We start from the raw sequence: 14,210 nt of genomic DNA, 5'->3' as shown, positions 1-14,210 counted from the left end.
TTACAAGGATTTAGCTGGGTGAAGCCAAACAATGTCTTGAAGCTAAAATAAAGTATAAATACTTGTCTCTTAACTACATAATATCAACATTACATTAAATAAATTCATTCTTACCTCTTAATTTCTTTGAAAGATGTGATGCAAAGTGGGTGGCAAAACCTAGGCCTTCTGTCCTCAAGGACAGGTGTGAAGTAAAACAAAAATGCTGAGACGTAAAACAAAGATGCTGAACTCAAGCATTCGAGTGACCAGCACTCTAACAAGAAGATGGAAAGATACTTGAAAGAGTCAGTGTGCTTCCCCAGAACAATGAGTGCACCATTTTGGAGTTTTAGAGAATGTTAGTTTGAAAGACACATTTTCCAGTAGCAAAAGTTAGCGCAAGCATCTGTACTGTCCAAGGCAGAAGAAAGGTGTTTCAAGGGATTTCAAATACCTGACTATAAATTTTCATGAATTACTTTAGACATTTTTGTTACGTGTATATGTGGTGTGTTTTTTCTTTCTCCTCTAAGTGAAAAGTCCTACTAGCACCTAGTTATGTGTCTCTGATAACAGAAAAGTACTAGTTCTTGCAGGTATTTTGAATAATAGCGCACTTTTCAGTGCTTTGGCGATGCACTAACGTGTTTCAGAAAGATTACAACATGGAATATGCAACACTTGGGGGATGCGGGCACTTCCTGTTGTGAAGTTAAACAAAGTCTGTGGTGAAAATGTTTGATTTGTTTCATACTTTAAGAAAATTCTTGGGAGGTAACCTAGCTAGAGACATTTGCTTTCTGGTATATTTGTTATTATTGAAAAGCTTTGGTTTCAGGAGAGCAGCAGCAGACGCTTTCAGCGCTAAGGCTATATACACCAGAGCTAGCTTTGAACTGCAGAGTACAGATCTAATTACACAGCTTGTAGCTGTGGAACCGCTTCTCTCTATTCTAAATTACTTTTCCTAACTTATTTGCATAATTTAATGCACAGAGATTTTGCCACTGAAATATAATATTCTCTGACACAGTTAGGACAGGCTAAATTAACCCTCTTGACTATATTGCTGTCTCACAACGTATGTGGTAAATGCTTACCAACTTCACTGGGGGAAAAACATTCAACGAGATGTTATTTGTCAATTTTTAGCTAGGGCTGTTTCTTTACAAACATATTTGGTGATGTACAGAGATGGTAAGTAAATATTAGCCTTAAGATTGGGTACCCCGAATCAGCTAATAAAGCAGTCTGTTTTTTTAATCAGACTTGGTGTCTGTCTACCTCTCACTGAGAAGTTCTTTTTATTGTCAGCAATTTGTGCAATCATTTTAAATTTAAAAATTTGGTCAGGTGTTGATATCTGATCATGAAATACATGAAAGTCAATGATTTGAGTGTGCATTATTAGTTTATAAACAGCAGGAGGTAAATTTCATAAAGGAAACATGCTACACATCTGAAAAATAGGTATCTTTCTATAAGAACTGTGGAAAGGCTTCCAAGTAGAGGATAGTTATACAATGCTTGTTTCTTAGTTATTTTTTGCATAAGAAGGTCTTATGTCTTTCTGAATGAATGATTGCTATGCTGTCAGACATTGTCATACAAGGATTCTTGAAGAAGAAGCAGCCATATAAAAACTGTTAAGAGAATATCAAATGTGTTCTTTGACCAGTGAATATTCTGATGGGTTTTATGCATTAGACCTTTATTTCTTTTAGTTCATTTAGCGCAAGAGATTTAATATCTTAAAGTAGTTCTGTGTCAGGACACATCTTCATTCCAGAAGATTAAAATGGTGTGATGGATACAATAGAGAATAATAGAAAATGAAGAGGTGGTCTGTCATATAGGACAAAGAAACACTTCACTGAAAATTTCGATTTTGGCCCTACCTCTGACAGTTTCTCTCTGATGTTACAGAAGCTGAAGATGGTGAAATAAAAATCTTCAGGAGTACATACTCATCAGGGCTTCTAAATTTTAAGAATTATGACATAGGAAGCATTGGTCTGATGATTAAGACTATTGGGTGCTCATGGCTTCAATGGAGTTAATCAGAGCTCTGCTTTTTGTTTATCAAGTCATATATAGTAAGCAGTATGATCTGACATGTTAAGTTTCACACTCACATAGTGAATTCACTTAACCTTAGTTTCACTTCTAAAATGGGAATATGAGGAAACAATGTTGTATACATTTTTCTTGGTATTACGTGATTCTGACTTCTTGTAATGGTTAACCTCACAGCAAATCCCATTATGGAATTGTTAATTCTTGAGACCAGGGTTTGATCAGAGTATGCTAGATAAAACAAGGTAAAAACTGGATCTTGATTTATTAATTGAGTGTTGTCTGTTTCACATACAAAATGCGGCAGGCAATGTTTCAATGTAAGCAGGAAGATTAAATACAGACTGTGTTTGTTAGAGACTGGCTTCCCAATTTAGCACCTTCCCATTTTCTACATATTTCACATGGTAGCCCACCAAGCTCCTTCAGGTCAGTGTTGGCAATGCCAGGGGTTGGGTTTTTTTTATTTCTCCTGCCTAGCTACTGTTCCTAATAATGCACTTGAAACATCTTCCAGTCCCCTGAGAGTGAAACAGGCTGCTTGTTTTTCAATTCTTGTGGAAAACCTAGTATGGAATTGCACTTGGCCTGTTTAGTTTCAGCTGCGTGTAGGCAGCAGCTTTAGAAATCGTAAGTGAAGTTTTATCAAGTCTGTACCAAGCCTCTGCTAACTGAAAGCAAAAACATCTGCTCTTTAAATATTAACTCCTCAGTTCACTGGGTAAATGGAGTAAACAAGAATGTTGATGTTATTTATGGCTACAGTTTATTTTTATATATAGTATTGGATATCAGATAGAAGTTTTCAATGTTATTAATTTCTTGAAATTTATTGAGTATAATGGTTAAAATAAAAGGTAAAGGGACCTTGGAGCATAAAGTGCAATGTGATCCCAATCCCTCTGTCTTCCAGTTCTTAACGCATCTAAACTGAGTACCTCCTACTATCAAAGTTCCTAAAGCTCCCAGGATTGTTTCTGAACTTATACTATGGCAGGCAGTGATGAGAAAGGAATGTTTTATTTGTTTTTAGGTAAAAGGCTCCAACTCTTTTTCCAGCACTGTTGACATTCTCAGCAGCATGAAAAAAATGTGAAAATGTTTCTCATAAACATTTTGATTAGTGTTTTCATGGCTTTTGCATATTCTATCAGTGATCCTGCAGTTACAGTGGTAATATTCTTGTGGGCTTTTAACTGTAAGCATTGCACAGTAGTTCTCTTTTTTTTTTTTTTTTTTTTTTTTCTCTTCTTCAATTCCCTGCCCAGTACCCTGGACTGTATAATTTTATTTCTGCCAAGAATTCCATTTTTCTAGGAAATTTAAATTTAATTTATTTTATGGTCTTATTTCTTAAGGCATTTTGGTCTTTTCTAGTACCCCTCATAGCTGTGCTTTTAATATCTGCATTTCTTGAGCTCATAGGTATCTTATCTAGCATCTCAAGTAGGTGACTGCAGGCGTGCCCAATTCTTTATAACTATTACATTGGTAAATCTTCCGTAGTGCTACGTAATATTTTTTGTCATTTTTTTAGATTAATCCTCAAGTCTGTCCTCATTTCAAACAAAATGAAGGCGCCAGACTTTGAAAAAGAATTCAGATTCTTTGCTACTGGTACAAGCTGATTGAGTGTTGTGTTTTAAAGTATGTTAATTGAAGGTATTGCAGAAGTAATGCTACGTAGTCATTTTAGAAATGTTCAGTGGCCAAGATTCAGTTATACAATATACTTACATGTTTGTATAATATTCTACAGCAAAGTGTCAGCTATTAGATTTTATTTTCCCACAGAAGTTCATATTGAGTTTCTAATATTTCTGTATGACTAGTAAAATTTAGAAGTGAATGTTACTGCTTCATCCACCAGTGTACTACTTTTTGCACAGTTTTCATCCCAAGAAAGAGATTGGATCAAATCTGCTTTCAAGGTGAGGTAGAATTAAGGGCGGGGAAGAAACATGAAAAATAACAACAAATTTTCTCCTAAGTCTTCAAAATAATATTTCCATATCTTTTTGGTGTTGCTTATCATTGTCTTCGCAGGACCAGGAGGACATCATAGTGACAATTTACTTCAGAGTGTCAGTTCCTCACAGTTCTGCCTGATTATGACTGGAACTAAGAGGGATTTTCCTCACACTTAGAGTTGCAGGAATGGGCTCTATGCAAGCATTGCAGTTGCTGTTCATTTATATAATAATTGAAAGGAAGATTCTTCAGTTAAGGACCTATTTTTGTACTATGATAATTTCTGTGACTAGTAGTCTGTGCTCTACTTTGTGTAACTGTAGTGACTTATGGTTTTACCTGTTCCCATTTCCCAGTACAGCTTTTTTTTACCCCCTTTTTTTTTAAACAGGTGTAGGCCACCAAAATGTTACACCTACCTTTTTTTTTTTTTTTTTACTGTACCTTGTTTAGTTTGAAGTTAACTCCTAATATGACTCTCTGTATCTTGTTTAAACAATCCATAAAGAATTATAATTAAGAAGTTTCTTGGCTATAGATACACACTTATGTGCTGATTTGCTTCCTATTTTATTTGACTGTTTTTATTAGTCTAATATGTTTGAACTTAATTAATATTAATGCTGTGTAAACACCATTCTCAAAGTTGCCATTTTAGATTTAAGATATAGGTAGTGATTTCAAAATTAATGCAAGACTGAAATAAAAATAGAATCTAAAAGATCAAAATACAATGTAAAACCAATCAACAAACCTATTTTGCAGTTAAATCATAAAACCCCTTAGTGCATGTGTGTCTCTTTTTTTTTCTTTTTTTTTTCTTTTTTTTTTTTAAGGAATCAACCCATCAAATGTTTTTACACTTCCTAATTCAGGAGTTTCAAAATTACCTGGATAAAAAAGACCATTCCTATTTCACCTTAATGCCCGCTACTGTATTTCTTCAGTTTCTCAACTTTCAGAATTTAGCTATTTTCACAAGATTAATTTTTAATCCATTTGTCAAAGAAACAAACGTTAATATGACTCGATTTAAAAAGGAAACGAATTAGTAAACTATAAAATCAAGTTGATTTTAAAAGTGAAGATTTTTTTCAGTGAAACCTGTTGACACAGAATTTATAATAAGTGAAAATTCACTGAAGAAGACATAGTGGATCTGTTAATAAAAGGAAATTGCTGTTTTGAGTAGTTATATATTTTTATTCAGGCTTTTTATAGAAAAAAATTACAAAAAAGCTAAATACACAAGTAATCCTTAAACAATTAATGAAGACAGAAGGGACATACACTATACTTTTGTTATGTTGCAGTTCTCTTACTTTTTGAAGAAATTATAAAAAAAAAATTGCCAGTATGTTTTTTTTAAGTTAGAGAAAATTGGTATGTTGCTAACTGTGACATGTATCTGAGAATATTTCTACTCAGATGAAAGCTAATAATTGTAGGAGTCGTAATGTTACTAAATTGATGATGGAAAGATGTATCAAATAAGCTAAAACAGGTAAGGAGTAATCGTTCCCAGTGATCAAATAGTTATGTACACATTGTTTCTCTTTTTATATCTTCTCAGTATAGTGACCTGAATTAATTTGCTTGTTTTTATTATAAATTTATAAATTATATTATGTCAACTATTATGTCTACTTTTATATAAAATTATGTGTACATTATACATTTACAATTAAATTACGAATTCCCAAATTAAGAACAGAGGCAATAACTTGTTTAATTATACCCTAAATACCACCACTTTCTTAACAGTGTTTCATTTAGAGTAATTCAATTATACACTGCAAGTTGATACAAGCATGATAGTGCCAAAAGGCCAAAACTAAATCAGCGGTGCTCTGGAATTTGAAATACCAATCTTAAAATTCAGCTGAAACTACCTTAAAACAGACCTGTAACTCCATGGTTATATTTTTAATTAAAATTAGATGGACTTGCAAAATAGTGTTTGCCATTTACTCAAGAGCCAGGCACTCAAACTTTTCCATATGTGAGTTTTAAAAACACAGAAATTCTCATCCTTGATCAAAGAGTTGTCTGACCAAGTATGTGGGGTCAATTTAAGCAGACCCTGGGCAATAAAAAGTACTTAGGGGGACAATATAGAGTGTTCTTCATAGCGTAGCTTTCCGAACAGTATGTGGTTAACAGATATTCAGAACTGTTACTACACTGGAATTAAGTGGTATTTAATCACTTTCCCTTTCTACGCTAATTGAGGGGGTTTACTGTCATGATTCATCTTAAATGTGCCTTGCAGTGAATCTTAATATCAGTTTAAATGGTCCATATACATATCTAAAGGAGTAAGTATTAACATCTCATTGCTGTCTCTTGGTTCGGATACCATATGTGATGGTAATAAGCACAATCAGGTGACAGTGGAGTTGGTTGGATGATAACCAACTGTATTTGCAAGCCTTACTGCAGACATGGTTACAAATAATTTTTGATTACCACTCAACTCTTAGTTGGTATTTTCAGGGAAATGTCCACAGTGTTTCTAAGGTATCTTACTGAGTGATAGTATGTGGTTTAAAACTCATAATCATATCTCTTAGTTTAAAATTTGTATCCCCATATGTGTTTTGCATTTGTTGGTGCTTAATTTCATTCTTCACTTTGGTTGTCCAGTGGTTTGGGACTACAATATTCTCCTGAGGTTCTTTATAGTCAGTTTTTGTTTCAGCTGTCTCACATAGTCAAGTCATACCATCAGGAAACGTATCATCTCTCTATTTGCTTTCCAGATCATTTAGGATGTGTCAAATAACACAAGTCTTCACATCAATGGTAATCTCCCTACTTTGTGAAAATGAACTCTTTATTGCCAACAATTGTTCCCTATCTTTTAAAGACTAAAGAATTAAAAAAGAGAACCTTCTGAAAAGCTGTTTGAAAATATTAAATACAATATAGGCAGGATCACCCTTTAATTTCCCTAAAGCAACATTAGTTTTCATCAATATATCATGTATTAACTATTTTTTAATTGTTCCTATAGGGAATATTTTGTCACTAAAGTGTTTTCATTATTTGATTAAGACTTTCTCATCGGTGCTGTTTCTTTCTGTCTTAAGGTAATGGTGTTTGTTCATGCTAGAAATGCCACAGTACGAACAGCTATGGGTCTTCGAGAAAAAGCAAAAAACAATGGTCATATATGTCACTTTTTGTCACCCCAAGGATCAGATTATGGACAAGCTGAAAAACAGGTAAGTGAATCATTTACATTGGTAGTCTTCACAATCCTAGAATTGATGTTTTTACAAGGCAGTCCAGGATGGGAATAGATGAAGCATTTTTGATCTTCTGGGAAAATATATTTTGCTCTGAAGGGACATGTGGAATTGCTGAATTGAATAGAGGAAGGGAAAGAGTAATGGTGAAGGAAAAGTGCTGTTACTTTTAGTTTTTTAAAAAAAGTTGATAATAGGTTGTGGTTTATGCAACTTGTACTGCTTGACAGTAGTCTTCATGTAATCTGCAGCTCAGGAGGTCCCTAAACCACCAATTGCCACAGTTCAGGAGAGTATGTATCTCCTGCTTTTTGCACTTTCCCTAAGCATCTGCTACTGTCCGCTCTTTGAGACAGAAAACTGTCTTAAAGTATTGATTTGACCTAGCCTGTAAACTTACCACGTTGCCTCGTGAATCAACTAATGGTGGGCAATCAAAAAGTAATCTATTTGAGAGTCAAAAGTGGGAAAGCCATTTGAATCTCACAAGGGTTTAGCCTGCTTAATCTGATCTTGTTTAAAAATATGTATATGGATCGTAAATTACTAGTATTTTGAGCAGTGGTCAAGTACTTGCCAGCTGAAACTGTGTACATTTTTATGCATTCTAACAGTTCTGTCTTTGTATGAATTGTGTTAGTTGACCTTCCAAATTTTTTTCTAATATATAACATACAGAAGTAATTTGGTTGCAACAACTTTTTTTCATCTATTCAAGCAATATGCCAGTATTTCTGCTGAGAGAGTATTTCCAAAACAATTCTTAATTCAGTGTTATATATGACATTTACATTTGGTGATATTAATTGAGGTCTAAAGATTAGGGTTAACAGTGTCTTGTTAATATTCCTTGAAAAATAATGTTCTTTCTCTCTCCCCGACTAAATAGCAGAACATAGAGGAGATACTTATTCATTGTAGAAAGTATAATGTATGTATAAGATACCTTCTCTCACTGGCAAATGTATTGATAAACTCTTAAATATTTTGTGCCCCTGTGAATTAGGAATTTTGTGAGGGCTTTAGATTCTGTGTCTGTCCTTAGATGTAATAAATATGTTACCTTATTTTATACCTCTGAAGAGAATGGGAAAGGATTCATTCAGACTTACTAATTATGAATGGAGCATAAATGTTACAGCTGGTAAATTCAAATTTCTGAAAAGTAGAGAAAATTCTGTTTTAGAGAAATTATTTAAAATCAGGATCAAATATGTTCTTTCTGTCGAGATGCTTCTGAGAGCTATAGTAAATATTTTGAAAACTATGCTAATTTATAAATTGATGTCCTTATATTTCATAAAATAGCATATTAAAAAGCCCCTCTTTTTCTAGTGGATGTTAGTATCTGCTGCATTGTAAAATAACATGAAACCTGAACATAGAGATCCCATGTTTTTACTGTAACAGTGGTAATTAACGCTGAACTTTTTCTCATTAGAATTCTTAGAACCAAATGTGAAACTCTTAGTTTATTAAAAATAATATTAGATTTTTTTAATGCTAATACAGAAAAAAAAAATATTTGAAGCTATTGAAAGTACCACTGCTTCTTTAGACACTCAAAATTATTGCTAAAGAAGTTAGGAAAAATTATATGCTTATCTCAGCAGTGCATGTTATGTGAGGTATCCATCAAAGTATTTGTCCAACTCACTCTGTATTTTGGTGAAAACTACTGCTGTATGTTTAGTTCTTCTCTTCATTCTGGGATTAATGAATTAGAAAGCATATTCTTATGTTGATGGGAACCACAGGAATGTCACAGAGAGAAGAAAAGTTCTAAACCTATTTGGAATACACATTATTGCCACCTGTGCTTGGATAGTGATTCAAGGTAGCATTTATAGTACAAATTAAGAGAGTGGTAGATAACATGGCCTGTAGGTTGGTTGTCTGCATATCTGAAATAACTTGGTTTTCGAAGGGTATTTATGCATCACACTGAAATCTAGGAGATACTGAGTAAAATAGCAAATCTCCCTGCTCTTTCTTTTGTCCTCTGCATCCCCACCCAAGCACACATATATTTGTTATGAATCCCAGCATCTGTTCTAAATCAAATTGTGAATTGTTTGAGGATTGTAGTTCCAAATGTTGATCTGTGCGAAAGATTGTAGAGAAGCTGACTTTGCTTTAGAAGATACTTACGGAAGTCTCCTAACTTTTGTAATAAAGCAAACTGGCCTTCGTTGTAACTAAAAGCGTGTGAATTCTTCTCTTATATTTCATGGGAATCTTTGATCCTTTTGACTACTTTCCACATTATTACAATAGCAAAAAATGCTTCTTTTGCCCAGAAGGTTTAGGGACTTGTATGTTATAAAATGTAATTGAAGAAGCTTGAGTGGTATTGTGAAGAACCATTTCACATACTATAATACAGCCAGAGACTATATTCTGTCAGACTTGTGAGTACACCAAAGATTTCAGTGATTAGAGCATGTGGAGGTTTGTTATTAAAACTATTACTGTTCAGTCTAAATTTTCTTTTTCTTTCTTAGCAGTAAATATTTCTAACAGCATTGACTATAGTAACAGCAGTAACATATGTGCATCTTACCAAAGGGTTTTATAATCACATGTTTTGTCTTAGGAACTTTCTGCACTAAAATTTCTAAAGATTTCAAAGTGTAACAGATAAAGACACAAGGCACAATGACATCAAGCTGGATATAGATTGTTTTTCCCTTAACTTTCCCCTCCCCCTCCAATAAATCCATCCTGTAATTAAACACCTAAGGCTGGAATAGCACTATCTGAAGCATGTGCAATACACATCTACATTCAGGTAACCTGAAAGTGTAGAAATTTTCTCCTCCACTGGTAATTCTAATATTGGAGAGATTTACTGGCTAAGATAGTGACTTCAGTACCACATAGGTGTACAGACAGAGTGTACATGTATAGGCATAAGTGACTGTAACCAGGAATTATAACTGTTCAGTTTTCTACCATTAAAACTGTCAAAACCCCGCTATTGTTGTTGCAGCCGGGTGTGGTTCTGAACAGAACAAGTCAGAGTTATAGAAACACTGCAGAGACACACTAATGGTTTCATAGTTTTTGTGGACAAGAAGGACCAGCTGTTGTGAAATGTTTGTAATGTGATGTAGAGAACTGAGCAAGGCCCGAATTTCTGTTTGAGCTCCAGCAACAATTTCCAGCATGTATATAGCCTTTATGTGTGTCATTCTTCATGTCTGTATTGGCCTGTCTACTGCTCTAGACCTAGGATCTCATGCTGGTTCTCTTCACTAATTTAATTTTTTCACTGTGAAAGTTCTTATTCATTTAAATAATGCAAACTGTTCTTAGGGGTAGATCAAGCTTCCCAGTAAGTCTCTTAATGGCAAATTTCTGGTGGCCAGGAGAATATACTGGGAAGAGCATTGATACATACTCTTGCCTAGGCAGTTGCTGTTCAGAGAGACTACTGCTCTAGCCAGACTTTCAGTCTGACCTGGCACAGCAGTTCTTATGCCTTAGACTATAAATCAGATACATCTTATGCAATAAATGGAGTATTAACATGAGAAAACACATGACTTGTAAGAGCTTTTCAGGGTTCTTTTTAAAATCCATTCTCAAAACATGACCTAGGTTCTTTGCTCCCAAATATCTCAAAGCTCATCCTGTAGATGAGCCAGACGGCACTGTGGAACCAATCAGTTCTTGCAAGCATTTACCATTCCTTCAGAGTGCTTCTGATTTCCAAACTATACCTTTAATCCGCAAGATCACATTTTAAATTTTTGATCACCAGTACAAATATGAAATATCCATGGGCCAAATTGGATCTCTGAAGAACCTCATTAGACATTCTGTCAGTTAAAGTTTCTATATACAGTTAATTTCTTTGATCATCATTACCTAATTTTAATCTCCTTAATAAGTGAAATTCATTTTATATAGTACTAAATTCCCAGTGCCATACCATATAAATGAAATTTCTGACAGAAGTCTAACTGTATTATAGCAATGCTATGTGGTGCATAGTGATTAATTTAAGCTTCACATGATAATATCATGTTTGTCTGACAAGAGCTATCTTGTATAAAAGGGTGTTTATTGGCACAGTTCCCAAAATTACCAGACTGCAGTCCATTCAGTCTTGCCATTTCATTTGACATGAAATTTAGCAATACCTGCCAGAGAATACTCTTGATAATGTAATACAATCCTTATTTTGTATTCTGTATACAGCGTTCACTGTAATGGATGAAGAAGATGTTTAGAAACATCTGAAATCCTGTGTATGACTTACAATAAGTAATGCCCAAATTATGCATGTCCTAGTCTAGGCACAGCAAGTGTGAGTGAAGGCTACTTGCACACACAAGAGGAACTGAAAAATAGAATGGTTAAAAGCATTGTATTCTTTGCTGGCCTTAAAAATTTGAAAGCAATTTTACTAATCCTCTTAATTATGTGTCAAATGTTTTTAAATTATTAGAAATTAATTTTTAGAGAACATTCATCAAATATTTGATGTGTAATCATTTGTTTGACATTTAATTATTTCAGAACAAATCCTCATTTTATTTTTGTTTTACTAACAACATACCTAATATTTGATATGCCATTGTAAAAACTATAAAAATAAAATGAGGATATGTATTCAAATACATTAGGCTATATTAAATGTCAAACATATACTGAAGTTCCCTATTTGGTTTATAATTACTATTACTATATTTTTTTACTTTTGAAAAATATTTGCTAATTATCTCTCAGAGAATGGAATGAAGCTCTTTATATTTCTCTCATGGGATATTTTATTCAGTAGTCCTGCTTAATGGTCAGAGACAAAATTCGTAAGATGATGTGGTCCTAACAATTGATGGGTTAAAGAAAAATGTGTTCTATATAGAGTGATTCTACTGTTTTAATGAATCCTAAGCTCTGGAATTTAGTATTAAGAGTTACTTAGATGGATATTAAGGTTTTGGAGAGATCTGTTTACAGAGAAATATATTGTGAACAATAGAAAAATGTTGCCTTCAGGTTTTTTAGCAGTATTCCTATATGTTAGAGTTAACTTAAGCATTAACTATTGTAAACTGAAATAAAAAGTTGACAGAAACAGTGAACAATTTCTTTTTGCTTTTGCTTTTCCTGACCTTTAAAAGGAAAAACATTTGAAGTTTGATGTATATTTCTGTTGTTGTGATATTTACTTTTTTAAGTGTCACTCTAGAAATTATATTTGCACAGCTTTAGATTAGTAGCTCTATTTTCTATTTGTAGTTCTGTATACTCCTGTGCATTGTATACAGTCTACTGGAATTTTTCTAGTGGTTTTATTATGAATCACAAAGTATAAAATATATGGTATAGATTGAATTCTGTTATCAACTGTCTTTCTGAAAATCAGTCTCTGATCCAAGGATTTCAGATTTGTTGGCTTGTCTCTCGAGCTCTGATAGTTACAGCACTGAGGTAACAAGTAACAGTCTTCTGCTATCCTGTGAAAAATAAAATGGACTTTTTTTTCCCCTGATCTATGGGCTTGATCATATATTCTGTTTTATCTATCATGAGCATCAACTTGATATGCAACAATGCTTAGTTTTACCCTGTTTATCACTGGAAAGCTGCCTCATGAATATTTGTTCTACTTCCAGAAGCTGTGCTGTGTTAGTAATGGGACTCCTAGAAGCAAAATGGGTTAGCAAACCTTTTTCTAGAATGATCTCTGAGGTTGCAAATACAGCTGAGAGAGGTGCTGGTTTTTTTGTTCAAGGAACTACAAAAAGGTGTTTTATGCTTTTGTATACAACTTTTCAGCAATTTCAGAGTTATTCAGGTTAAAATCAGTAATGGATTTCATCACTGTAAATGTAAGATTTAATGCCTTTTCTTACTAATCCTCCATGGAAATGCTCTGATTAACTGTAGGATAATGTGTTACCTATAGCATCCTCTTTCATTGTTGACAAAATTTCCTATTAAATAGTAAATGTGCTTAGTAAGATCATTTGAAACAGTTGTCGTATTTATAATATGATTAAGCTGCTTTCCTTAAATGAAGTCTATTGCAGCCTCCTGCAAGGTAGTGCAGTATTTGCATTCAGTCAATTCAGATCTTAAGGTAAATACATTTTTTAAAATGTCTTTTTTATTTGTGCTTGTAAATACAGAAACTGAAATTCAAATTTGTATTGTTTAAAAGAATGTTTTTAATTCTTAATTTTATTTAAATCTAATTTTTTTTTTTTATGTCTTTGATTAAAATACACTGAAACTTCTTTCTCTCTGGGATATGGGAATAATATTAGGCTAACAGAGGTTCCTTGATGTCAGGCTATGACATTGCTTACTGTAATGAGTAGCTCTAACAAGTTATTTGGTTGATTCTGCAGTCATAGAAGTTTGCACAGTCAGCATATGTGTATTTTTTTTTCCTTTAAAATTGGCATAAATGTTGATAGTACTGTAGAACTAACTTATTTCAATATACATAAGTGAATGTATACTAAAAATATAATATATTTAACCATTTTCCTGTGCATTCTTAGCTATTTCTTACATGAAAATTTGTGATCTCCTTATCTTTCCTGAAGTTTTAAACTCATTCTGGGGCACTGACAGAGAGAAAAGCCACACAACGTTCTTTTTTCTCTGACTGTGAAAATCTCCTTCAGTTAGCTGCTAGAATGTTTTAAACATGTAATCCAGGTCAAAAAGAAAAAGTTTGCTGTGTCTTTTCACAGTAGTTATTAACTGATAGCTTCCCTGGGTAAGATGATTTCAACTTGAAATCTCATTGTTACATAAAGTATATATGGATATCAAATAGCTATGCTAGTAGTAAAGAAACACTTTTCCAAAGAAAACTTCAAAGCTATTTGGGAGGGCAAACCAAAACCAAAACAACCCAGTATGATTGCTTTCGTATTCACCAGTTTGGGAAAGAGGACTACACCC

General features: G+C 33.5%; 1 protein-coding gene across 1 annotated transcript in view; it reads left to right on the top strand.

Annotated features, from left to right (window-relative positions):
• The window catches only part of ASCC3 (activating signal cointegrator 1 complex subunit 3), a 283,091-nt gene that overhangs the window by 142,675 nt on the left and 126,206 nt on the right, over positions 1–14,210 (top strand). Inside the window, exon 14 of the mRNA XM_069804940.1 lies at positions 7,122–7,256. Coding sequence (XP_069661041.1) covers positions 7,122–7,256 — 135 coding nt within the window. The remainder of the gene's footprint in view (positions 1–7,121; positions 7,257–14,210) is intronic.

The sequence above is a fragment of the Haliaeetus albicilla genome, chromosome 17 (assembly GCF_947461875.1).
Source record: "Haliaeetus albicilla chromosome 17, bHalAlb1.1, whole genome shotgun sequence".
In the NCBI taxonomy this organism is placed as follows: domain Eukaryota; kingdom Metazoa; phylum Chordata; class Aves; order Accipitriformes; family Accipitridae; genus Haliaeetus; species Haliaeetus albicilla.
The sequence above is the reverse complement of the archived record's forward strand: the minus strand, read 5'-3'. Positions and strand labels throughout refer to the sequence as shown.